This window comes from Corvus kubaryi, unplaced genomic scaffold, assembly GCF_017639235.1.
Source record: "Corvus kubaryi isolate FWS band 111438036 unplaced genomic scaffold, C.kubaryi_AGA036_p1.0 66, whole genome shotgun sequence".
NCBI lineage: Eukaryota > Metazoa > Chordata > Aves > Passeriformes > Corvidae > Corvus > Corvus kubaryi.
Genome location: NW_024582054.1, coordinates 32,307,648 through 32,334,493, shown reverse-complemented (window position 1 = coordinate 32,334,493; position 26,846 = coordinate 32,307,648). Strand labels below are relative to the sequence as shown.

Here is a 26,846-nt window from a genome sequence, read left to right as displayed (position 1 = left end):
ACACAGCTTCTTTTCCAGACTACAACAGGTTACTGCAAAGCCATTTTCACCAACTGTAGACAACATAATTACACACACACACACACACACTCTCCCCCTCCCAGGTTTGGCTGCCAGCCTGATAAATAAATGCCTGTGTTGTAGGAGGGAACATTAGACAGGCAATACTTTAACTCATTATATGAACATTCAAAGGCATATTTGTATTTTAGATACTATTTTATTGCATTCAGAAGCCACTGGAAATATTTTTCTAAATTACATGCTGTAAGAGCTCTAAACTTAAAAATGTGTGAAAATTATAGTTCCCCCACCCCATCCCAATCCAACTTGTATTATAAAATAAACTTACTGACAATGCAGCCTTCTCCAGAAATAGAAACTTTCAGTGTGTGCATAGGGAGATTTTTTAAAGGAAGGGGAAAGCTCACACCAGTGATAAATTTGGTCAGTAAAATCACTTTTATTCTTTTATTTTTTTTTTCTTTCTTTTTTTTTTTATAGAAGGGCTTATACAATTGAGTATAAATATCTTTGAGGAACATGGAAATGAAATGAAAAAAGTATCTGGAAGGAATTATTTTTATTGAGGAAGAGTTTACATATCTAAGTATTCACCTACTTTTTGCTGCCTCCTGTTAACAGGCATAATGGAAATATTGCACTGAGCATATGCATGGAAAACACAGCTAATAAAGCAAGAAATATGGTAAATACATTTCATACAACCTTAAAAAAATTCAAACAGTCATACAACAAATTCTGAAGCACTTCTGTGATCTGCAATCCCAAGATGATGTTCACTGTTCTGAAGTGTTAGCAAATTGACACTTTTTTTTTTGTAGAAAGATTTTGTATTGGTTCATAAAACCACAGCCTTAAAATTGTTGGCTTTCAGTTACAGAGGTAACAGAGAGGTATCATCTGAATTCACATCAGAGCTTTTGAGACAAAAATGGCAGCACTACAAGCAGGTGCCTCCTCCAGTGTCCAAACCCCTTTGTGGCTTTGCCATGGCCAAGGAATAGAGCAGAGCAGCCCAGCAGAGCAGCCAGACTCCCTGGATACTGTGAGCCAGGCTGGCATCCATTCCCTTGCTTACTGACAGAATGCTCCCCTAAATCCAAAATGAAGCAGGAGAACCCCAGCTAAGCAAGAGAAGTTCCAACAAGTCTTGTCAATAATGACTACACCTGGGAATTCATTAACAGAAGAGGAAAATAAAATTATTTGACCAACCCATAAAGTGAATGGATAGAAATGCTGCTCTGGAGGTGGGAGACAAAGAAGTTTCCGTAATGTGCTGAGCCCACAGTAAAAGGAACGTGTTAGAAAGGATTTGTTCCACTGCAGCTCCAATCTGAAAGAACCCACTCTGAAAAAAGGTCTATTTACAACAATTTCCAGCTGCTTGTGGAAAAGCCACCCCAGATGTTTCAAACACCAGTGTTGCTTCAGTTCACTGTATGCACCCTATGGGTCCACGTCAGGAACAACTGCATAAACCCTGGAGCACAACACACACAGAGTAGCCTCTGTCCAATATTAAAGTTATGATCAGTGGAAGAGCAGCTTTCACACACTTCAACATTTTATATTGCTCAGGCACTGAGGATCAATTCTCTTCAGCACAAGGTTTTTGCTGGAGCCATTCCTGCCACATAGGAAAAACTGGGCTACATTTTATCCTTTTACTTCATTAGAATTTGAATTCATTTACACACAAAATGAGACAGGAGAAAAAGTTCTTTTACAGTAACCCAACAATGGGCACCTTCACTTGTAATAGGCACCTTCACTTGCCTTAGGCAAGGCAGCTGCATTTACTTCAGGAGCATATATAAAATTCAGTGTGCTGGTATCAAACAGAAACAATAATGTCAGATCATACAATGCCAGTACATTCCAGTGGGCCCTCGACTATTAGGTTACAAAATAAACAAAGCCAAAGAACCAAAAATAAAATTAAAAAATCCAAAACTTTCCACCACTTTAGTTCTGTTTAGAATGCTACACAATGAATAAATTATGTCTTTCTGGGATGGTGTTTTACTCCTACATCTCAAAGAAATTCCAAGCTAATTAATTAGAGCAAGAAATTACATTGAGCAGGATAATGTTTTAAATGAAAGAAATGACTTAGAAACACCAATCAAAGATAATTTGATTATGATTAGCTGTGCTGAAGTCTAAGTCATTAAAATTGATGAAGAATGTTTTTACACTGGTCTATTCTATGTAATCCATTACCTATGCTATGCTCTGCAGTTCAAGTCTGACAAATGGTATCTGATAATTCAATATTGAAGACTAAGATACTTTCAATGCACCATTTGCTCTCCTACACTGACATGTTTCCAATTAAAAAAAAAAATATATCAGTAGCAAGTAGATTTGTGAAATTCTTCACTGGGAGAACTTAAGCTAACATGAAACATCATCCAGATTTTTACCTGCTCGCCTTCTACATGGTCAGGTTTAAATATGGCTGCTGCTTTACCCTGAACAGTCATTGTCCCACAAAAGTTACACCCATGGTTGGTAAGAAGTAATTCCCTGTGCTTTCTAACAACTGAGGCTGCCCAAAGGTGTGAGGTTTCCTGCCAGGCTCTCAGCTGAAGTGGCGAGCGAGACGAGCAGATCTGTAGTCGACACGCAGCTGGACAAAGGAGTGAAGGATGTTCTTGTCCAGGTTAGCAAGCTGTTCTCCTGAGCAAACCTGCTTCAGATTATCTGGGGCTACAACCAGAAGGTTGCAAAGTGCATGCAGGGTATCAAAGAGCTGTAAGACCAGCGCAATCTGTGGGCAAGAGAAAACAAAGAAAAAAATCCCAGAAATAATTAGAGTTGCTTGAAGTCTTGTAACAGAATGTCCATCTACATCTTGAAAATGCTTCCTCCTGAGAGAGGATTTACAACCATGATTCTCTCCTCATGGACAGGCTCACCTTGAAGTCTTTGGCACACTTCCTGTACTCAGCCACGTCACAAATGGCCAGCATTCCTCCCATGCAGCTGTAGGAATATTGCTGTAGGTGTTCATAGATGAGGCGGTGGAAACGAACCCCAAGCTCCATCAAAACTGTGTCCACATTCTTACCATCCATGGAATTCCTGATCTTTTCCACTTGTTTTCTAACATAGCCACAGACTTTAACACAAGCCTAGATTCAAAAATACAAAGAAGTAAATAAGAATTTGGTAATCTACTTTCTAGAACTCTGCTCTTCTCAAAGTGGCTTCCACATCGTAAGCCGAACATCAGTCACTCACTTTAAACTTTCAAAACACATCACTGAAATTAGTCATTCTCCAATTAAGAACTTTCCAAATTTCTTTTTATTTGCCACACAAAGATGCAAAAATGTGAGTAGAAAGATGGCTGCAAGACAAGATTCTATTAAGTTATGGTTCGTATCAGTTCAGAATAGAACATTTTAACTTGGACTTTTAATTCAATGATCCAATGGGTGTGTGATCAAAAACCTCTTGTGAGTCACAATATAAATCCAAATTAATAGCTATACAGGGATTTTCACCCTTCCCACAGAGTACCAGACTCTACATCCTACTGCTGCACTTCTCCCATTCCCACCTGGCTGCAAGCACTCAGGGAATGCTCTCACTTCTTCCCATTGAGTTTGTTCCCTACTAATCCCTGCCTTGTTCCCAAAAAAGAGCCTGATGTGAGCCACCCCAGCACCCCTAGGCTGGAATTCAGACACACTCAATGGGAAGGACAACACTGTGCAGCAAAATGTTCGTGCCATACCTGTGATGCTCTGCCATGTTCCTGCCATTCAGAGAGGAAAAAGAATCCAGCAACTAGAGAGTACCTGATAATTGATTTTCTGAAACTGATAGCTTAAAGCTAATTATCAGCTGAAAGCATTGTTCCAAATCTGGGCCTCTTGGGAGGGGGAAGAATGTGCCAGTTCCTCCAGCACCCACTGATTTGTGTCTGACACTAGATAAAAACTACTCATGTTCCTTTTCAGCTTGAGAAAATAGTCCACAACAGGGTTTGGAAGTGCTTGGTGCTAAATGGAAGTAAATTAAGCAAATGCACATTTTGTCTAATGGGAGTGTGGTAAGGAACATCTTGTACCTGACAACACGCATGAGCTGGGACTTTGTTACTTACATTTGTGTATTGAATCAAAACATTGTTTTCATCTTCTGGTTTGAAATCCGTCTTCTTTTGCTCTGCAGCCAAGATGTGCTTCATCTGTCCAATCATACAATTCAGTGTCCTTTAAAGTTACAAATACAGACCGGGTTTTCAAGGGAACTTTTTCATTTCCTTGATTTTCATATTTACATATACTGACATGATTCTGTATAAAACTAAGCAGCATAAGGCAATGAGGGAAAACCCCAGCACCCAACATTTTTCTATAGAGAAGATATACTTGATTTTATGTAAGCAGTTAGGAAAAGGAGCATCAGCCAAAAAAATCTCCCAAAAACTCTTTCCTCCAAGGTAGTGTCTTGGAGCACAGCACACAGCCTGCTGGCCTGCTACTTTTAAAGGGGACACACTAATTGTGAGGTAATCCATTCAAATCCAGCTCTTCAAAGAGACTGGATAGCATCCTTCAATGCAGAGAGAATCCGACAGAAGCATTCCAAGGAGGTCAGCAGAGTCAGATCACATTGCACATCAGTCAGAAGCAAGCATCAGAAAATACTTGGAAAATGAAGGAAGGGTGAGGGGGAAGAAAAAAAGCTCTTCCTTTGCCAGAGCTTGGTACTTCTCTTGTTCCCAGAAATCTAATGGAGTTTTACAGCATCAATTATTTCTCCTTTATAGGATTTATCTGTTCAGAACATTATATAAGGTCAAGGCCCTGCTTTCTTTCGAGTCCAAAGCAAAGGTCAAACAGAAAAGCAGGCGACAGAGGCTGCAAACCTCTCCCAGTACCCACCTTGGCCAGGAACATCCCCCTGGCTCTCTTCTTTTCTACTCCCCTTCCTTCACCCCCCTCACCCCTCCATCCTTCCCAAAGAAAACTGTCAAGGACATTACAGGCATTGAAGGATTCAAGCTGGAGTGGGGTGGAAAAAAAATACAGGTATCCAGAGAGGGGAAAAACTTCTTTTTTCCTATGCCCAGAGCTCAGGCTTGCACTTCAGGTGTACTTCATTCCACAATACATATAATTTAAAGAAAGTATATTTTGCATTCTCCTCAATTTCCATTTGGAATAAATACTCCCAGAAGACTGTTTACACAAAATATATATTGAGAGACAGCCAGGTGAACTAATTCTGTTTGGCTAATAAATCACTTTTACTGAGGTAGATAATTGCTGGGAATGGTTTACAAGAAGCTGCACTTGGAATTTTCCAGATTGGATAAAGCTGAATCCATCAACATTTCAAAAATTTACTTTACGTTTTAAACTCATTCCTTTAAGCAAGACAATCAATTCTCAACAGCATCAGCAGCACCACAAAGCAGCATAAAACAGCCCCACAAACACATTTTATATGTAATGCTCATCTCAAATCTCTCTTTTTAATGTGCTGAAAACACAAATTTTTTTGAATTCTTCATCCACAAACCTCTGAATGTACTGTCTTCTGACAAGAACTTGTTCTCCTAAGTCTTTAAGAGATTAATTATTTAACTCAAACAGATACAAACCATTGTAATATGGACGCCTGACCTGTATGCATCTAGATCTAAGCTTATGGCCTCGGTGCTTCAAGTATTTCCAACTTTGTGTTTAAACTTCTAAGGTCACTTAGCAGGAGCAGCTAAAATCTCAATTGCCACTTACATCGCCTCTTTCCAGCTTTCTCTTTGCACTTGCATAAAAATAATACACCAAATCAAAAGTAGGGCATCACACAACAGCTCCATTTCCTAATATTAAGCTCGTTAGTTTACTTTTTTCCTCTGCTGCAAAACAGCTGTGATTTTAATTTGCAATTTTTATAGCTATCCCCTCATTTTTATTCTGAGAAATAGAAAAAAGATTAAATGAGTCACAACCTCAAAGCAAGTCAATGTCAGAATCAAAATTATTCCAGGTCTCCAGACTTCCACGACTCGGTCTAATCCATAGCACTGCACAGATCCCAGCAAATCATTTAACCTATTTTTGTCAAACCTTGCTCCTAATGGAAATCCTGCAAGTGTTTAACCTATTTCAATCAATGATTTCTCCCTCTTTCAAAGTAGAAAAAAACCAGTTTGAGACAATAAGGTAATACTGAATTATTGCACTCTTTCGACATAACCAAAATCCTTTAACATCCTTCCAGAAGCATTTATGGGTCAGAAATCTGCCATGGAAAACATGACCCTCTACTCACACAGAATCTAAATTTCCTATGCACAGTAATGTATGTTTATCTGTTTAAAAAAAAAATTTAAATATCCATTTTGAGTTCAGGAATAATTCGTGTTTAAAAGGACAGTTAACATGTATCACAAAGGTGTGGTTTAAAAGATTAAGAGAAAGTATAAATTTCTACTTGCCTATCAATGCCCATATCCAGCTTCACTTCCATTTGTTCTATGATGTCCTTTTTCTTCTGAAGGCATTCAGATAATTTAGGAGAGGAACTGTAACAGTATAGAAGATGTGTGACAGTGTTAAAATATCAAAACAAATTTGTCTGCTGGGTTTGCTGCTTCCAATGGGATCTAGCGAAGATTTCCCACCCCATCAGGAAAAGGGCACAGCCACAAATCCCCTTTAGTCCCACCTGGAATACAGCAGCAAAGTCTCCAAGGAGCAACATGTCTCTCCTTCCTAGCAATACTCCTGGAGCTTGCCCTCTGCCATTTGTTTCCAAAGGAACCAATTTGTTTAAACTTCCCTTCTTCCACCTCCCACGACAGTATTTTATCTTCCACAATATCAAGCTGAACAACTCCAAGCACAAACTCCTCTTAATAGAGATGAGAAATAAAAAAGAATTGCTTCCTTCACCAAAAAAACGACGAGAAGAAATGTTAATTAAAACAAAGGTACCTGATCAATGGCATCAGATGATCATTGAACTGCTTGTCAAATAAATGGAAAATAGTATTGGCCTGGTGGACAACATCCAAGAAATAAAGATTTGCATTCTTTGAATCAGAACAGGGAATGCCTAAAGCAAAGAAAGTTTCATTAGAATTGTAACGATATGCAGTTCTTATAATTAGCATGATGACTTTTTAAATATGCAGAATTTTTCCATGAATGCTTCAATCACAGGCTTAGAGTTTCAAAAATTTACCACGGTGCCATATATAGAACTCTTCTCGTAGCTATATTAGTAACAAGCATAAGCACAGAAATACCTTACTGGTAACATTTCTGAAAGCAAAACAGAGCAGTCAATTTAAAAACTCCTTCAGAACATGAGTTTGATGCTGTCTTGTAAGAAAGACGGGTTCTAACTGTGAGATTTTAACTTCTTTAAACAAGAAGTTTTCTTATTTACTGTCACTCCAAACACATGAATATACAAACAAGCACAGAATTCCTATAAACAAACACTATTAATATTTTTATATTAATATATTTATATATTAGAAATTATGTATTATTTTTATATATAATATTATATGTTAATACTATATTAATATTATATATATGTAATATTATATATTATATTAATATATTTATAGTAATATAAAAATATTCTCCTATTACGACACAGAATACAGAGAGAGGGAATGCTGATGTCCCAATTTCTGTGATAAAAAAGTTTTTGAAGACAGAAGTACATTTCCATCCATGCATCAATTCTCCAAATGAAAGTTACACTTTAGAAGCCATTAAATGTCGACCCCCAAACACACTAAACAAATTTCATTTAAGCAACACATCCTGAATAAGGCCAATCAATAAGGCACAGCAAAGATCACCTGCACAGAAAGGCCAAGGAGATGAAATGCTCAGGAAATACTGTACTCACCAGCAAGGCCTGTTTCTAATGCATAATCGATGTGTTCAGTACATAAGAACTCTACAAGCATAGAAAAAATTCTGAAAGCATTCTTGGGTAAGTCAGAGGGATCAGAGAGCTTTAAAGAAAAAGAAAAAAAATATCCTAAAGGTCAGTTCTACATAGATTTGAAAGTTTACTGGATATTGCATAGGGGATAAGCTTAAAATGTAACAAGTATTCCAGATTAATTGGAATTTTATTCTAAATGAAAAATATCCATACAGAGAATTATTCAGGAACAGCCTATAATATCAATAAACCCTTCAGCATTTACAGGTAAACTGAAGCTGCTACAGGATGCTACAATAAGCAAAAGCATAAACAGTTTCTAATAATAAGAGTAATAATAAAAGAGGATATAAATTAATAGTCCTTACAGCAGTTTTCCAGATGCAGTCTCAGGAATTACCTAACCTGTATGCCACTAGATGCTGGGAAAATGCATACAGAAGAGATTACTCTATCCATACCTTGCATTTTTATTCTTTTAATACTCTCCTGGCACTGGCCACAGTGAGAAGCAGGACCCTGGGTTAGCTGGACCTCCAGTTTGTGTTCTTTTATCACTGGAGCAAAAATAATGCAGCTGAACCTCGGCTACGTTTAGCACAGTTCAGCTGGAGTCAATGGAGCATGAACACTTTTATTAAGTGCAGCAATGCCCACATTTACACTCAGCATCTGGACTTTGATGAGCTGTAAGCAACGTGGGATTTCGGACAGCAACCTATCAGTAAATCCTTTTTCTAAAGAAAAACGTGACAGGGCTTTTTACCTAGGAAATACAGCTTTGGTTCTTAAGGAATTAGGTGAAGACTTTTATGAAGCTTCAAGGAAGAAAGATTACTACTGCAACTCGAGGTAATTTACACAACACTCACAAATATTTCTGCTGTATTTCCCCCAAAAAAACTCAAAAACCCAACACCAGAGACTCCCAAATGGTGAAACATTTAAATATATGGCTACAGCAGAATTACTGACTTCCTAAAGCAATCCCAGCTGGCAGAGCCAGGGTATCTGCACACATCTGCTATGTGACATAAATACCACAATTAGTTAGCCAGGGACTAACTCATCTTTTGCACAGTGAGTTGCCTTGACCACACACCCCTAAATCCTAAAACCTTAATTCTGGAAATCTCCTTACATGCCAAGATCCACTGGGGTTTCCACCCCATGACAATTATTTTAAAATAATTTATATTAAATCTGATCCCAACAGGAAGGCAGAAAAAAAAAAAGGGGGGCTATGCATATTTGGAAAAGGTTAGTTTATATCATGAATTTAACAATTGCTTCTAGCAACTATGATATTGAGAAAAATAATGATGTACCTGCTTGCCTTACAGTCACTGATTCTCACCCTGAGGAAGGTGGTGATCCCAAGGGTGTGCAGGTAACAGTCCCGTGCCTGTACTCTGTTCTATCTTTGGCCCCACTAAGTTTATAAAATATTAAAACATCTAAATGTGTGATGCGAAGTTTTTCTGTGCTAAGCTCTTTGAGAATGTTAAAGGAATGAAAATTTCCTAGCAATCAGTGTGTTCAGCTAATAAACAAATCACTAACACTTAAGCCTGCAATTAAATTTCAAGGGTTTTCATTTACACCAAGTACCAGACAAATATGATTGACAGGCAGTAAAACCAGCAATTTAATCAGAAGTAAAATACCTTTTTCATGTTAGTCTAAAGCATTTAAGGAACTGCAGAGGGTTACCAATGTAAACAATGTTTAAGACTACTCCTCTCAGCATTTTATTGGTGATCATTCACTAGTGTAATAAGAAATTACACTTGAGACAGGAAAACAACTGTTGAACTATTCAGTGTATTTTTAAAGCAGGAAAAGAAAACCACACTAAAGGTTTCTCAGATGTGGGGTCTAATTTAGTAAGAAAAGCAATGTAGCCAGTAGGTTTAACCATCCCCACTTCTTCCAAAAATAGGCAGCATTAATACTCACAAAACACAACTAGATCCACATGGAAATGCAAACCCTCAGCCTCCACTGTGGCTCCATTTCCATAAAAAACACAAAGGAGAATTTGACAGTGTCCTTTCTTCTTCCTATCACACCTCAACCACAAACTTAAGCCCAAAGCTTGACTTCACACACAAAATTATACCACTAAGGGAGATCACAGGAAGCAAACTTACCCTGTGACATCTTTCAAAAGCTTGTTTGGTTTCTTGCAAAAGGTTAACCACCACTTCTTGTGACAGGAAAGTTTCCCCATGTGTGTCAATGCTTGGCCCCAGGGGTAAGTTTGTTCGTTGCCTTAGTCTCTCTTTGAGGTCTTGAATACTGGAACAAAGATTGACCCCAAGAACATTTCACTGGGTAGAAATTTTGGTCCTCAAACTCAACAACAATTTAGGATCTTTTAGTTGTTAACTCAAAAAACAGGACCCAAGACACAGTTTAGGATGTGCAAGCATTAAGACAAATCTTGCAAGCTTTAAAAACAAAAATTGCCAGTAAATGCAAAACTACCACCTCTGATTCCATGGTCAACTGTGTTCTAGCATGGCATGTTCACACATGGGAGCAGCTACTCCCCTTTGTGGGATAAGAGTGATTTCACTGCAATCCTACAGCACTTACGCTCTGTGGACAAATTTAGCCTCCATCCACTCTGTCACACTGCACTTTCCAAACACTAATGAGAGCTTCCTATCTCATCCACACCCACAAATCCTCTCATCCTCATCCATTATCTCAGCAGTCCTTGATTTAGTCAAGCATGCTCCAACACATTTCCATGCATAAAACAACCCATACAGTTACACACTACAATAAATTTAATTTTCCCCAAGAAAATTAAATTGTCATCTTTGCTTTTTTTTTTTCATTACTTCATTGCTGCTTTTTCCATATCATTCCTCATTCCTGACACACTGAACCCAGCAGCTCTTTGAAAGGTGCAGTAGCCTTAGCACCTCTGCTTCATACAGGTTTTAATATGTCCTATCCCACTTCTCACTACTCCTTCATTAGTTTTTCTACCCTGAGGATAATGAAGTCTTGTTTTACCTTTCTCTAAGTCCATTGCATCTTCTGGGCTCACTAAGAGCTTTCTCACTGACATTGCTATGGTCTTTTCCCCTTCCTAGGTCTTGGGAGGGGACCACAAGACCTGGGCAGGTGAAAAAAAATGTATGCTTTTAGATAAACACATATACATGCTTTAGGTACCTTAGTTTTGCTTCAGTCCTTTTGTGGATCTGGATCCTAAGTTGAAACATAGGTTTAACTGGTATTTTTCATTTCCAGCATGTACAAATACCATACACTGAGTACATTTCACATGTACTGAGAGCAACACACTTTTGAGCAGAATATAAAGTAAAAGCAAATTATAAAAAGCTGTAGGTCTTTGGCAGTTCATCACTGTGCATCTGACATGGCAAATACAGCTTTTCACCCCTCACCACCTCCCTTCCACTTTAAAATTATGAAACTTCCCAGAAGGAACTTACCCTCCAGTGCCAATGGACCTCTTCTGGTGGTTTTTGGAATCATAATAGCGTTGCAGAATCATAGCACTCCTACTTTTCAAATAGCCAATTTCCACCTCAATGTAATTCTCCAAGTAGGAAATGAAAATGGCCTTGATAAGCTTAGACAAGAAAGTCTGCTTATCAGTACCCAAGTTAAATTCCATCAATTTGCTTGACAGATTAGTGGTTCTTTATGCAAAAGAAACAAAGAAGGGAAGGGGAGGAAAAGGTTGATTGTGGATGAATTACAGCATTACATGCTTGTAAAGTACACAGCACAGTGTACTTTACACAGTGATTAAGACTTGGAGCAGTTTTACATTTAAGTAAAGGATTTCACATAATTCATGTTTAATTACACACAGCACCACTGCAATCAAGTTGCCAGTGAGATGGGGAGGACTGGCTTTTGCACAGTTTTAAAATTACTCTTGAAGAATCACAATAATTCCCATTGAAAATAAGAATGGCCATTTTAAACTTTCCTTAGGAAACCCTTCACTGTAAAGGTCAATAGACATAACAATTTTTCAGCTTTTATGAGTAGTTTTTTGCTTCTTTTTCTTGACAATAAATCCACTTATTTTCCAGTAATTTCAATCCAATAATTTCATCATTGATATATAAATACCTTGTATATAGATCATAGAGATTCTTAAGATACTGTTCTGCATCTGATTTCCTGTGTTCTTCCAGCTGGTCCTTCACATAACTCTGTAAAATTTGGTACACCTGTTAGAAGATCAACTGGAAACCACAGGTCATGCTCACTACTTCCTAGATTACATGGAATTTCCTGCAAAGTATAGATCTTACTAAATGCAATTCACCTCTCCTTTGTTTTTTAAATCTCTAATTCACACTTCCTGCATTATCCACAGAGAGAGTTAAACACACTTGTAGAAGAAAATGATTTAATACTACAAAACAGTAATGTGTGAAGCAAAGACAAAAGAAAGATGGCTTTGAAAATATGTCTGACCAACTAACACAAAATCCCCTCATTTTAAGAATCAAAAGCACCAGAGGCCTCAGGGCATTTCTGCAGTTGAGAGTGGGGAAAGGAGATGGTTACATATTTGCTTATCATAATATATACATAAAGCAGATGAAAGCTTAGAGCCCTCTTATCGTCAAATATTTGGACAAAAATATTATTTATCATAAAATACTAGTTCAAAACTGATACATAAAATTGGGGTTGTAACACAAGCTCAATCTCTATACTATAAGAGCAGCATCTCCAGGGAAATTGCTTTTTGCAAGGAAAGTCATGCTGCTAACTTTAAGCACTTAAGTGAGTGTATTTGCAGGATGAAAAATGTAGTATTTTCAGTTATTCTAGATTTTCATATAAATATTACATTAGCTGCAAGACAGTATTCACAACATAAACTATTTTCATTTATTCAATGCTAACCTCACACATGACACCCAAATCCAAGAAGGAGCAAATTAAAGATGTGAAATGTGGAAGTTCTTTTCCTGACATATTCTTGGTAGGGGGCATAGAGAAGGAATCAAACTCGTGTATGACATCTCATGAATTACCCAATGAACACAGTAATTCCCTAATAATTTTACATATTGAGTTTGAGTATTTGCAGTCACCCTGTATGCAGAGCACAAGCAGATTTATTTGATATGGGCTTGATTATCTGTCTGAATTGTTATAGAGCAATGAGTTACAATTCTACACCCTTATACAAAGATTACAAATACTGTAAATTCTCATTAATTGCTATTACTGGATATATTTTTGTTATTAAGAGGTTCCTAAATGAACTTCAACATGTTAAAATTTGAAATACCTGAAGTTTAACTTCAAAGATATTTTGAATGAGTTTGGCTAGCACAGTCTCTGGATTGCTAAAGATTTCTCCAACTTGCTTGTTCACTCTCTGGCAGAGAACAGCTGCATCTTCAAAGACATCATTCCTCAGGAATGCACCCTAGGGGTTGAGAAGCACATCTTAGAATATATTTACAACAATCTATAGGACTAAATAAATCAACAATGTAATGTAAATAAAGGAATGATGTAAAACAAACTGCATTACCTCTTGACACTGTTTTATGTACACATCAACACAGTGGGAATATCCCTGTGGAAAGAGCAAAACAACTCAGTGTTAGAGCAGGTTGTTCATGCTTTCAGTAGAAAATGAAATCAAGGAAATACAACGCTTGTGAAAAAGTTACTGTAAAAAAATACAGACTCATTCAGTGTGTAGACTTTTCCAAACCCATTTTTGTTACAGATCTAACATAACTCCATTTGCCACCACTCTACATGGATCTACACCTCAAGTTTCAACATTCTTGCTCAAGCATAAAAGTCAGTAAAAAGAGATTATCTTAGAAAGTTCTCCACTGATGCTGCCCCCAATCCTCTTCATCTGCCTCCTTTATTCCCCTGCATTTGATTTCAGATTGAACAGCCCAGTCCTTCTGAAGTTACACATTATCTGACATGGAGGTTGTGCCCACGCAAATACATTCACTCAAAACAGGCACTTATTGTATCGTGGGTTGGTTTTATCCACATATTTAAATTAAACCCCTCAGTTTTTACCTTAAAGTGAAGTAGAACTGCTGCTACTTCTCTCATTCTGGAGATTTCTCCTCTCCGCTGAGCACTGGTAAACTCTTGAATTAACTGGCACTCTAAATCGTGGTACTTACCTGGGGAGGAAAGGGGATAACAACAAAAACCCATCAGGCTACGTAATACAGGCAAAAACTGTAATACTGACAGTATTGCTTACTTCTTTAATCATCTTTAACAATTCAAATACAGCATTATGGATTGAACTGGATAGATAACTTACTTGCTATCTTTGATTTTACTTCAGAAAACCTGTTAACAACAACAAAAAACCAGCATGATTAAATTCAAATCCACATCACATGAGAAATCACAGGCATCCCGGATCACGAATAGCAGGCACTCTGCTTAAAAATGAAAACATGTAGCACAAAGACGACAGAAAAGTTACCCGCTTTATATCCCTAAAAACCTACAAGCATCTAATTCAAATCTAGCATTAAGTCAGCAAAGCAAAATTATCCCATTAAAACTCTGTTAAGCAGTTTAGGATGTGTATGTAAAGATGATCCTACAACATGAGTGCGTGAACACAAATTTGAGAATAGAGAGAAATAAGCACACAATCCAGCTCAAAAGCTCCATGAATCACTAAGCACAGCACGAAAAAGGGAGACAAGAGAAGCATCAGAAAATCACAGCTATGCGAAGATTTACTTTCTTAAAAAGATGTTCAGATAGGTTTTTACCTGTCAAAAGGCAGTTCCTGTGCAATCAAATGCAGTTTCTGAATAATATCAGCTGCCTCTTTAATCTGGTGAGAGGAAAACATGACAGAATCATTACAAAAGGCCTGATTTTGGGCTGTTCCTTTCCTCCCCCTGCGCTGTCCAATTTTCATACACAAAGTTCCTATTTCTAAAGCTGCTTGACATACCCATGGAAGAGATCAACCCCTTCAAGTTCCCATATGTACTTCTAAGATGCTTAAGGTATTTTTATTTAACATAAAGTTATATAGGTCAAAATATGATGAAAAGTCTTGTTACATGTTCCCATCGGGGATGTTGGTGGAGGTGTGTGAGCTGCCTGGACAAACAGCTCAAAAAAACCCCATGACCATGCTTGACATGGAGAGGGGAGAAAGGGGCAAAAGGGGATCAAAGCAAAGAATTCTCCCAAAGAAGGAGAAATGGAAGATGTATTAGAATTTATAAACTCTGAGGTCCAAAGCAAAAATCAAGATGGAAGTCAGGTAATTACAAAGCTACAAAATAAGAATAGATGTATGAATACAAAAGTTAATAAATAGATAACACAGCATGCAAATCTGTGCTCTGTTCTGGGCAGCAAAACCTTTTATCAATTATTCTTCTTCCATCAATCAGCACAGGAAGGGGATCTAAGTGGTGCTTAGCGACTGCTTCGATGGAAAACACAAATTTCAAAGTGTGAGGAAGGCAGCTGGTTGCAACTGAACTTCAGTGGATTTAAGCAGTGCTGACTGGGCCAAACCTGACACAGCTGGAGCACACATCTGATGAGGAGCAGCTGAGGGAGCTGGGGGGCTCAGCCTGGAGAAAAAGAGGCTCAGGGGAACCCTCTCACTCTCCACAACTCCCTGACAGGAGCGTGCAGCCAGGTGGGGGTCAGGCTCTGCTCCCAGGGAACAAGGGACAGGACAAGAGGAAACAGCCTCAAGTTGTCCCTCCACGGGAGGTTTAGATTCATGTTAGGAAAAAATTCTTCATGGAAAGGGTTGTCACTGGCACAGGCTGCCCAGGGCAGTGGTGGAGTCCCCATCCCTGGAGGAATTTAAAAGCCATGTGGGTGTGGCACTTGGGGACATGGGTTAGTGATGGCCTTGGCAGTGCTGAGGGAATGGCTGGACTTGAAGGTCTCAGAAACCTCTTGCAACCGAATTATTTGACGATTAAAAGCTTTATAAGCTGACACAATGGAGAACATGGAGAATATGCAGTTTATCTTGTTCTTCCAATTAGTGACGATCCAGGGAACTGAAGTGAGAGGGAAGGAAGTAATGAAATCTTATTCTCCCACCACTTAGAGCAGGCTGGATTAAAACTTCTCAAAAATAGAAGCAGACACACAGGTAAGAATAGAGAGCACAGGCATCACACCAGGCTGGTTGTTCAGCAAAAATAGGGGCACTCAAAGTGCATCCATTCTGACTATTAAGAGCAGCTTATGTTTTGAACTGTCAAGTTACAATAGCCTCTTAAGGCAGAAGCTGCTACACTCCTCAAATAAATCCAATGAAAGAGCAGTTATTTCTATTAGCTTGTAGCATCCTTAATACCTAACAACTGTGATCAACAGAATTGTCTATATATTAGCAGTTATTCACCAATGCTACAAAATCAAAACAAACAAACAAAAAAAACCCCAACAAAAAATACCACAAACACAACATTTTCTTTGTTTCCTCTTCACACAATAGCTGTTAACTAACCTAGATTTTATTGAATTCAGGACCTTTTCTTATGCACAAGAGAAGCCATGACAAATCAATTCTCCACGGTTTCTGCTTAAACCTGGACATATTTAATTTTTAATTAAATGAGGCTTCTGTAAACCACTAAAATCAAAATAAATATTGATTTTGTAAAATACAACTTAAAGGCTATAATGTATCTGGGAAAAAACAACTGAAAAATCATGGGGGAATAATGGCAAGAGAGAATTTTAACACACAACACGCACAAGTGAAAAGGCATAATGAAATGATATTAAGTACAAAACACAGAGAAATGGACATAAGAATAATAGTAAACATATTAAGCAGGACAGTGTTATTGCATGATAAACAAGTGAGCTGCTGGTCATTTTGATAGTTTAATTGTGTTAACTGGAGTGATTTGCTCACATCAAGAATCTTCAGTACAGGAGAAAGATTGGTTAGCTGGCAGCACAAGGGAAATTATAAGGATTCAGAGGATGAAGACACAATACACAGAAAGGGACAAGACAGCAAGAAAAACCTTCACAGAGATAAGTCAGAAATTGCTCAGTATGGCTGGGAGAAAGTAAAGCGAGAAGCAACAAATGGAGTGTAGGGAAAGAAAGGAATCCGACAGATTTTAAGAACAGACACTATTGAGAAAGTATCAATTGGAACATAACTGTATTATATTCTTTTTTGTGCCTCTCCTTTCACAGTATCCCCTCAATGTCTCAAAGAAAAGTCCACGCTTGTGAGGGCTGGCAGAGCACAAAAAAAAAAAAAAAAATCATAACATCGTCCATAACATTATCTAAAACCCCCATCAGTTTGAAGATCAGAAGACACTGACAAAGCACTAAGGTTTCACATTTAAGAATATTTGTTACCATCTCATACTTCAGAGGTATTTTTAGTTCAAAGACGCATTAAGATGTAACAGCTCCTGTCTGGGCAGGCTCTTCTACAAACACTTCTTCAAGTTAATGTTTAAACGAGGAGGAAAAACTTAAAGAATTCACCTGGCTGAAACTGGCCTCCGTAAGATAACTTGTATCCAGAAATTCTTGTTTGTGTTCCCACACCCTTCCCCTGGCACAAGACTTAAGGCCTTTACATTTGCCTTCCTCCAGATTTGATGAGGATCTTATTATTCTTTGGGGTGTACAGAAATTCATTTGTTTACTGATTTCCAGGTTTACCTTATTTATCTACCAAGTTTTTCTGGTCCTCCAACAGGAGGTATCATGGAAGTTTAATTTACAAATAAAGTGAAAGTTGAATTCTATGAGCCTCTTGAGCAGACAACACATCATTCTCTAACTTATGTTTTGCTATTCACCATGCTGCCATTAAATATTTATAAAATGCATGTTTTATTACTCCTTAGGAAAAAAGAAAAGAAAAAAATTATGCAGCTCTGGAAAAGGCTGTCCATAGAAGAACTTCCAGTATGCTGAAACCTTTGTTTCCCTTGGAAATCACGGAAGTTTTTCTCTGCTCCCTTTTGAATTAGGACAAACTATCAACTGCTAATTACCATATATGCACAGACCATGAGTCAAAAGTCACTGTGCACTGACTTCTTGGGAATACAACTATATAAAATGGTTAGCTTTTCATTTCCCTGAGAGATACCTCCAGCTCAGAGGGGAGGGGGTGACTATTAACCTGCTCTCAGGTCTTCTGTGAGCTGCATTTCAAGAACATCTTTTTTTGCCGAATGTGCAAATCAAGGTTTTGCTGTTTCCACATATTATAATTTTTTTCCTGACTACAACCATACCACTGCCGAGAATTTAAGGAGAGGGGGAAGATTCTTCAGAATATACCACACAAAAAAACCACCAACAAACCCAAATCAACAACTTTACTTAAAGTGCAGTGGGAAATCCAATGTGCCCTTTTGCTTAGAGCTGGACTCTTTTCCTTCAGTTTATTTCTGTTTGTCACACCACTCAGATTGTATTTGCTTCATGAACATACTATTGAAGCGCAAGAAAAACAAAATGCTTGAACATTTCTTTGAAGTTTTCCTGCCTGGTTCCTCTAAATTCCAAGGGTGGAGACATAACCACAGGACTATACAAAGCCCAAAGGCATGCTGTGACAAAAAGGTATCCAAGGCCAGTGGACTGACCCAACAGAGCAAAGTTTCACAAAGAAGTTGCATTCAGAAACAGTCTGCTTTACAGGATGGATCTGAGGCAAGGGGTTCAAAGGAAAGAGGCAGATATTGTATTGCACTCCAAAGTTGCGCTCCCAGCGCTTCCCAAATCTCTGATAATTTCATAAAATGAAAAATGCCAACATTGCCACATTAAGCATCACTGAATACAAATGCTTTATCAGCAATCTGCAGCCCAGTGTTGTTAATTTACATTTCAGAACAATGAAACTTTAACAAGTCAGTCACTCAGTGGTTTGAAGTCTGACCATGGTAAGTCATGGTAGCAGCTTGTAATTAGGGCAGTCCCGCTTATTGCTTTGAACTGCTTTCATCCCGCTGACAGCTCTTACCTTTTCAGAGTTTGTAAAAACATCAGACTTCAGCTCTCCATCCAGAAACTCATTAAAGTATTTCATCAGCTTCTGAGCCTCCACAGCCCGTTGCCGTGGCGTGTTTACCCCCTCCAGCTGGTCACCAAGGTGACAGACCTTAGTTGCTACATAGCTGATGTGCTCATCCAGTTCTTGGAAATGTTGGAAGGCAACCTGGGAGAACACGGAGAGGGACACTAAACTCACGATTTCCATTTCATGTACTTCAGGAAACACAAGATTTCCTTCAGGAAGAAGCACCGTGAATGCAGATGCTGCATCTCAGAACCACAGAGCTACTCAGAACTGCTAATTAATTACAAACAACCCATTAAAGTTTAGTGTCTTCCTTTAAATTATTATGAAGACTCCCCACTTCCAGCATTGCTAACACTCATTAATGAAACATGCAGATAATCCCCCTTTGACAGGAGAAACTGTCACCAAACCCTCTTTATTCTTATCTGAAACAGCAACACCCTGTATCAAGAAATGTTAGAGGAGCACAGGATGCTTTGAAAACTTGCACAGCTTCCCACTGACTCTACCCTTTGGATTTACCTGGTTGCTTTTCTGCAGCTCTTGTACTTTCTTGGCAAATTCCTTTGCTTCCTTCTGGCACTGTTGTTCAAGTTTCTCCACCTTCCTCTGAATCCTTTCATCCATTACCTGTAATTCTTGGATATGATTTACAAATTCTTCCAATAATCTGATTAAGAATAAAATACGGGAAAACAGGCTTTAGTTTGAAAGACACTGTCTTCTGCAGAGCTTAAAACCCCTCAGAAAAAGCAATTTGCCTACAAGGCTGATCTAACCATGTCCAACTTAGAAATGTTTCTAAATTGTAAATTTAAATAAATAAATTTTTTAAAAATAAATTTTGAATTTATTTAAAGTTTAGAAATTTTCTGTTTCTAAAATCTTGTTTTAAACTACATCTCCCTGGTTGTGTAGCTCTCTATGCCAACATAAAAACTCTGTGTATGGTGGGCCAAAGGAGAGAGGAACACCAAAATATCAATCACTCAACAATGCAGCTCTGCCACAGATAAAAAACCCCTACATCCCCATCTTCCCTAAGTAAGTCTCATATGGAAAAAGAAAGCTTAGACCACTACATGCCTTCAGTGTAAGGGATACAACAGAAAAATATTTTCTACTGTACTTGTTACTGTAAAGTTATTAATAATTACTTACTGTAATGCTGATTTACAAGTAACTAATACAGTCATAATTTCACGTTGTTCTGACTGACTTCACTTCTTCCTATATCCATTTTAGAGGGCTTTTCTGCCCTTTCCCATCATTGACTTTTCTTTCAGACTCACATTTTACTCCTCCCAATCAAAGTACATCTGAATGCATTCTTGAATTTCCTCTGCTGTCTTCATCCTAGTCTCAACATCGCTCTCTTTCTCACTCCTGTTTTTGTCCATTCTGTCCCATTTCAGTCATATTTTCAGCTCTTACTTTTCTAAATATCCCAGTCACTGGACAAGAAATGGATTATTCCCAGATCCTCCACAGCCATAAAACTCATGCTAATAACTGAAAACATCTGAAACATTTCAGAACTCCGCTGTCCAGGTTTAATGTCAGAAGAGGCTTTTAGCCCAGTCAGTTGCATGAAGACACAACTTCTTAGAGAAAACTGGATTGAGGCAGATGTTGGTGACTCCTCTCCTTCACTCCCTGCTTGCCAGAAGCCCAAGAGCAAGCACATTGCAGTAGATTCCACAGAAAACCACAAGGAACACATCTAAGTTTACAGAAGTATATTGAAAATCAAATTTAATCAACAGTGACACAAAGCATTCTTTCAAACAAAAGCCTAGAGAAATGCAGGCAGTCTCTATTAATTTTAACAAACTGATTCAGGCTGGGGTTTGTTTTTTAAACAGGTCTTGTGTCAACTCAGCACTTATTCAACAACAGTGCTGAATATGTTGAGAAAGGAAAAAAAGCAGAAGAGGCAGCTGCTGGTCAGGTTTTCAGAAAAGAAATAAAAGACTCCAATACTCTTTCTAGCAAACAAAAGCAGCATCTTCTAAAAATGAAAAAAATAGACACCAAAAGATCTGTTTGTTTTTTAATATTAATTTTGGCTCCCAGATCAATACTAGAAGATGCCACAAGAAAAATATTTACTGTTGCAGGTTTCTCCTGATTGTCCTGAAAAATATGAAAGTGCCTCACAGAAGTTCACACAAGCAAACCAGCAGAAATGCAGAAGATCTGTTAAACTGAATTGGTACTGGTGCAAATCATGAACTACCCTAAAGTATATACTGGGCACAAGCACAGAGAAAGAGCTCCAGGGAACAATGTTGTGTATTTCCAGGCTTCTTCCCACTTAAACCACATGCAAAGCTCTGCATAGGATACAGGCCCCAGACTGAATGTCAAGGGTCCAGCATCTTGCTAGAAATTCAACAATATCCTTTCTCTTCTCACACGCCTCCAAAGAGCCAGAGTGCTTCAAAAGAAATGTCCTTTGACTGTGTCAGGTTAATTTTCTGATATTTTAGTAAATCAGATTAGCTTATCATGAGATCTCATCCCCAGAGCTGCCTCTCTTGCCATTCCACTTTTCTGTGCCTTTTATTTGCAAACTATTGTGTCTTAAAACAAGGCAGCTCAGGAAACTAAAGTAAGAAACTCATTAAATTGGCTTAACTCTCATAGCAGTGAAGCCTTGTATTATGCTTGAATCCAGCAACTCCAGTACTTAGAAACATTCATGTCTGACAAGCACAAACAACATCAATTCTCCTTCATTCAAAAGGTCTCAATCAGAAAGTGACTTTCCCAGCTCTTGTTACTGAGTAATTAGTTCTGAATAATTGGCTCATGGTCACAAATTTTAGCAATTCTCCCAAATGAAAACCTCCTTGGACACACAGCACCACTGCACACAGGCTTGTTGTTATATGTGGAATAAAACAGTACAATTAGAGATACATTCCCTGTGACCATTGTGCAATTTGATTTTTACCTTTTCGGATCGAAAGCTTCTCCACCTCTGGAACCTCCCCCAGGTGTTCTCCATGCCAGGCGTTCAATGTATTCATCTGCCACAAAAGGCTCCTGGCCACAGAAGAAAAACTCTTTACAATGTGTCACAGCAGGTTGTTGATTCAGCAGGTGCTCACACATCATTTTGGAAGTGTTTAGAAGCTTTACTATAATCAAAAGTACAGTGTTGACAATTATTCCATCACCTCTTGGGTTTACGTATTTATTGTTGAGAACAATGCTTTTAATATGGTGAGTTGGAACATCAAGTCTAGATATTATCAGACTACTTGCAAAGAATTTGCTGCAGGTCTGTGAAGAGTTGGCTCTAAATGACCTTATTTGCAGCTGAGCTTGTGACTTGTCATTACAAAGTGCCTAAACCCTGCAGATGATTTGAGAGGTTACATCACCAGAGCCAACCATCAGCTGCACAGCAAAACACATCAGAGAATTCATCTGCCTACAAAAATTACGTGGCAAAATAAGGGGTTTTTACAGTTGTTCAACTCTCTGTCACACCATGGCATCACAGACAGAACTGATCAAGGCACTGCCCAAACAACCCAGCACAAGATGATGCTGGACAGAACCCAACATCAAACTGCAGCTGCAGAAACAGAACAGATAAAAAGGAGGAAAAAAGGCATAAAAATAGGGGATGAATTTGATTTCCACAAGTAGAAAAAACAAGGCATGAGTGATACTAAAACTCAAGGTTACACAAGCTTCTTCCATAATGTTTGCTGGTTCTTCCATAAAAACACCGCTCAAGGGTAAAGAGGTACAATTACTTTTCCACCCAACAAGGTTTTCTGAAGGCAGAGGCCTCACTTACAAACCCAAGACCTCCTAATACTTACACCAGCTCAAATGCTTCATCATGTAGTTAATACAAAATTGCTCTAAACACAATCCAAGTTCTATCATTAAAAATAATGGTATTTATCACTTCAGCAGCATTGATTAGGTGCCAACATCAGCACATCTAAGGCCAGTAAGAAAAGTGTTCTCATAACCAGCAGGACTTTATAGAAAGCTTTTAAATTACAAGCAGCAACAGTTCTAAAAGTGTGAAACAACCCAAAATAGAGCTGGGAGTGGCTCTGGCTAACAAGGGTATTTAATGAAACAAGTGAACATGCTACCACTGCCTTTGATAAAATTTAGTTGAAAAAAAATGAAAGTAGTAAAAAAAAACCAAACTAGACCTACACAGGCGTTACATTGATTACTGTATCAATGTGTCTGAAACTTTGTCACGAGTAATAAGGAGTGGAAAAACAGCATCACAGAGTTAGTTTCGTAACTAAAACCAAGGGTTGAAAAGCAAATATTGCCCGTTCAAGGTCTCTTTCCTCAGAAACAAATGATGCCCTATCCAGTCAGGCCCAGCCACTAACCAGGAAGATAAAAGGTTTTTAAACATACTTTGTTACATGCTGAATCCTGATAGACAGGGCAGAAATTTTATCACTCAATAACTCCTCATCCACAGGCTGACTCAAGTAACTGTGTTGTGCTCAGCCTCCTTGGCTAAACTTCAAAAATAACTGGTTGATACCATATAAAAACAATTTCCCTACAAGTCACTCATCTCTTTAACCAAATCCTTCCTGATACACAATGTGAAGTTTCCTTCATATGAATCCTTTTCATCAAAAGTCACAATGTCACGTTTTCATGCCAAGTGTAAATTCTCTCTTTATGCCATCTTGATATCTAAAAGTTTGGGAACATTCTTTCAATTTTAATTATAGATTAAATGAGTCACTCAGTGCAGTAACATTCCCTTCAGGGGAGGCCTCCAGCTTCCCAATTACCTTAGGGCTCTTTGCAGGACTCCTCCTTTGTATGAAAATCCCCAGTCTTTCCTCTGAAGACCCTGTAATTCAGCTGGAGCACTGCTGTGGTTACAAGGATACTAATGCCAAGTATGGAAGAACCCTGTATAAAGAGTTTACTGATACTCTGTGTGTGCAGATAATGTTTTCTACCTTTCTCCCTTCCCCAGACGTTCACACTAAAAGATAATTCACCTATGCACACATAATGACTTTGAATATTTTTTCCTTTTTGTAAAACAATATTTACAGAGTTTTTCTGCAAGCCTCTTCTCCTAAGGAAATCTGATGTAGATGCCCCAGAACCCCAAAAGAATATTACAGTGCCAACCTTTCTCCACCCATCATGCCTCTATACCCCTCTAAATATTCCTTGAGCGCATGTGTACACAAACAACCTGCAGCTCTCTTCCTGGAAAATACCTGTTTTTTCAGGAATACTTACACAGGAGACCTGTCCTTCAGGTTTTTTTAACCATATAAATCCTGTTCTGTATTATTTAAGAAATATTAACTGCAGTGGATATTATGTGCACAATATTGATCAACAGAGAAATAAAATGAGCTTTTTCTTCCAAATTTCCACAGAGGATACCTAAAAATAATCTACCTGATTTATAAGGAATAAATGAAGTTCAACAGTATCTTTTTAAGACATGATTTCCCAGGTTCCACTGCAGATCCAAAAGTTTTTACTTTAGTCTGTATCTTCCATACACATTTGCTTTTTTAAATGCTATCTTGATAACAGGGTTACTCATAGCTGACAGCCTAATTCCTATTTTAAGTCTCCTATCCTGCTCTGCAGAAATTGCTGAAAATCAGCTATTACAAATGTCATTTGCAAGTCCTTTGCCTGTTATCAGATGAGCCCCAACAGTCAATTTCTTGAGCTTTGAACTTCCCTCTGGCTCCAGATGAATTAACGTGATCCCATCCATTCAGCCAATACTCCTGATTTAATAAGAGATATGCCTGAAGTGCATGATAACCTGGTTTGATCTGGTGTTTACAAATGAAACTAGGCTGGACCCAGCCAAATTAAAAACCAGTTTAGAAGTATCCATTGTTAAATTATGCTTTAAGTTATGTGAGGGAGAACTGAGTTCATGTTGTGTCAATTTTCGGCACAGATCCTACTATACAATTTCACATATCTCTACTGAAATTTACTTTAGAACACATGCTCATGAAAACATGGTAATCAAATTCCACCCTCAGAAGACAGCTAAGGGTTACTCCCATAACAAACTCATCTTTATGCTCTTATGTAAGGCAGCAATTTCAAACTAACTGACTAGGCAACATTAAATCAGTGGACATCAACAAAAACTCTCTTGCCTTCAGAATGAAAGAGAAGTGAAAGCAGGAGAAACAAGCTGGATTCCACAGTGGAAAACACAAATTCCAGCCCCAATCTCCAGGCAAAAATCTCACCTAATTTGCAATTTCATCTTTATTGCTATTGCAAAATGGAAAAAAGTTGTTGCATGACCCAAAGCAGCCAAAACATACAGTTTTCTTTCCATATTCAAGTTACCTGACACTCAGCATCCCACAAAGCACAGAACTGCACTGTCATCGTGTTGAGAAATCAAGGGGGTCCTAGAGGGTGGAGGGAGGGTACCATACCTGGCATCCAGCTACAGGAACACAGTATTTTAGTCCTGCTATTTTTTAAAGCTATGCAAACCAAAAGATGTGAGTCATAACACTCGTGTGCCATCACAGTGATTCATAATTTCAAGTGCACACAATGCATTTACACAAACCCCAAATATAGGATCTTCCAGAGAAACAGGAAGACCCTTTCCTGAAGGCTGGGCAGGCAAAGTGAGTCCCAGTGATAACCCACGAGATGAACAACCAGCTTTTGAGAGACTTGGAGAGCAAATACAGGACACCTGGTGATGACACCATGTCCCTGTGAAGAGGAAGTAGAGACAAACTGTCCATTTATCACGAGTTTATCAGGAGAGCTCATGGTCCAGGCCAGGAACTGGAGTCACAGAATGGTTTGGGTTGGAAAAGACCTCAAAGATCATCTCGTTCCAACCCCCTGCCATGGGCAGGGACACCTTCCACTATCCCACGTTGCTCCAAGCCTTGTCCAACCTGGCCTGGGACACTTCAAGAGATGGGGCAGCCACAGCTTCTCTGGGCAACCTGTGCCAGGGCCTCAGCACCCTCACAGTCGAGCGGGTGATATTATTCTTCCTAATATATAACCTAAACCTACTCTCTTTCAGTTTGAAGCCATTCCCCCTGTCCTGTCACTACACACTCTCGTAAAAAGTCCCCCCTCCATCTTTCCTGCAGGCTCCCTTCAGAAGGGAGATGATCCTCATGCGTCTCTTCCAACTACGGGCATTCTGCGATTCCACGGGAAGAATTTGACAGATTCCTGCTATTCCTGCCCTGCTCCTGCGTGGCCTTGCCTGAGCTATTCTCCTTCCGTGCCTCGCTTCCACCGCGGGTAAAGGGAGGGCAAAGTCATTTATTTCCTTATTTCACGCCAGCCCCACTGACACCTCAGCGCCGGGGTCAGGCGAAGCGGTGCCTTCGGCAGAAGGAGCGCGGGGCCGGGCCTGGCGTGGCCTGTCCCCCGTCCGCTGCCAGCACCCAGGAGCCGGCCGGGAGGGAGGCCCTGCAGCGGGGCAAGGTGGGCACCGCACCCCCCGGGGCGGCACCGGGGCTCCCCCGCTTCCCCAGCCCCACACACCGCCCGCCCTTCCCCAGGGAGAGGCCGCCGCATCCCCTCAGCGAGCCGGCCCGGCCAGCGCCGCCCGGCCCCCGGCCCGCGGGGCCCGCACCCACCTCGAAGAGCTCGGCCGTGGTGGCCATGGCCGCAGGGAGGGAGGGAAGGAGGGCGGCGGCTCCTCAGCGCCCCTTCTCCGCCGCCGCCGCCCCGCCGCTGCCGCCCATTGTGTCCCCCGCCCCGGCAGCAGCAGCGGCGGCCGCGGCGCCGCCTC

The 26,846-nt window shown here is 39.3% G+C and overlaps 1 protein-coding gene across 2 annotated transcripts; it reads right to left on the bottom strand.

Moving 5' to 3' along the window:
• Nucleotides 1–564: 564 nt before the first annotated feature.
• EXOC5 (exocyst complex component 5) lies at nucleotides 565–26,801 on the bottom strand. 2 transcript variants are annotated; one of them, XM_042047334.1, is made up of 19 exons: nucleotides 26,692–26,801; nucleotides 22,011–22,102; nucleotides 19,574–19,721; nucleotides 18,992–19,186; nucleotides 14,760–14,824; nucleotides 14,294–14,322; nucleotides 14,038–14,147; nucleotides 13,523–13,567; nucleotides 13,274–13,414; nucleotides 12,094–12,176; nucleotides 11,442–11,651; nucleotides 11,158–11,193; nucleotides 10,119–10,266; nucleotides 7,924–8,032; nucleotides 6,990–7,110; nucleotides 6,491–6,577; nucleotides 4,145–4,253; nucleotides 2,949–3,164; nucleotides 565–2,800 (listed from the first exon to the last, which is right to left on the bottom strand). In XM_042047334.1, exons 1-19 carry the CDS (start codon nucleotides 26,716–26,718, stop codon nucleotides 2,612–2,614), a joined length of 2,160 nt encoding a protein of 719 aa, XP_041903268.1. In that variant the 5' UTR covers nucleotides 26,719–26,801; the 3' UTR covers nucleotides 565–2,611. The 2 variants fall into 2 exon arrangements, with proteins under 2 accessions (XP_041903268.1, XP_041903269.1); XM_042047335.1 differs by lacking the exon at nucleotides 11,158–11,193.
• Nucleotides 26,802–26,846: the final 45 nt, after the last annotated feature.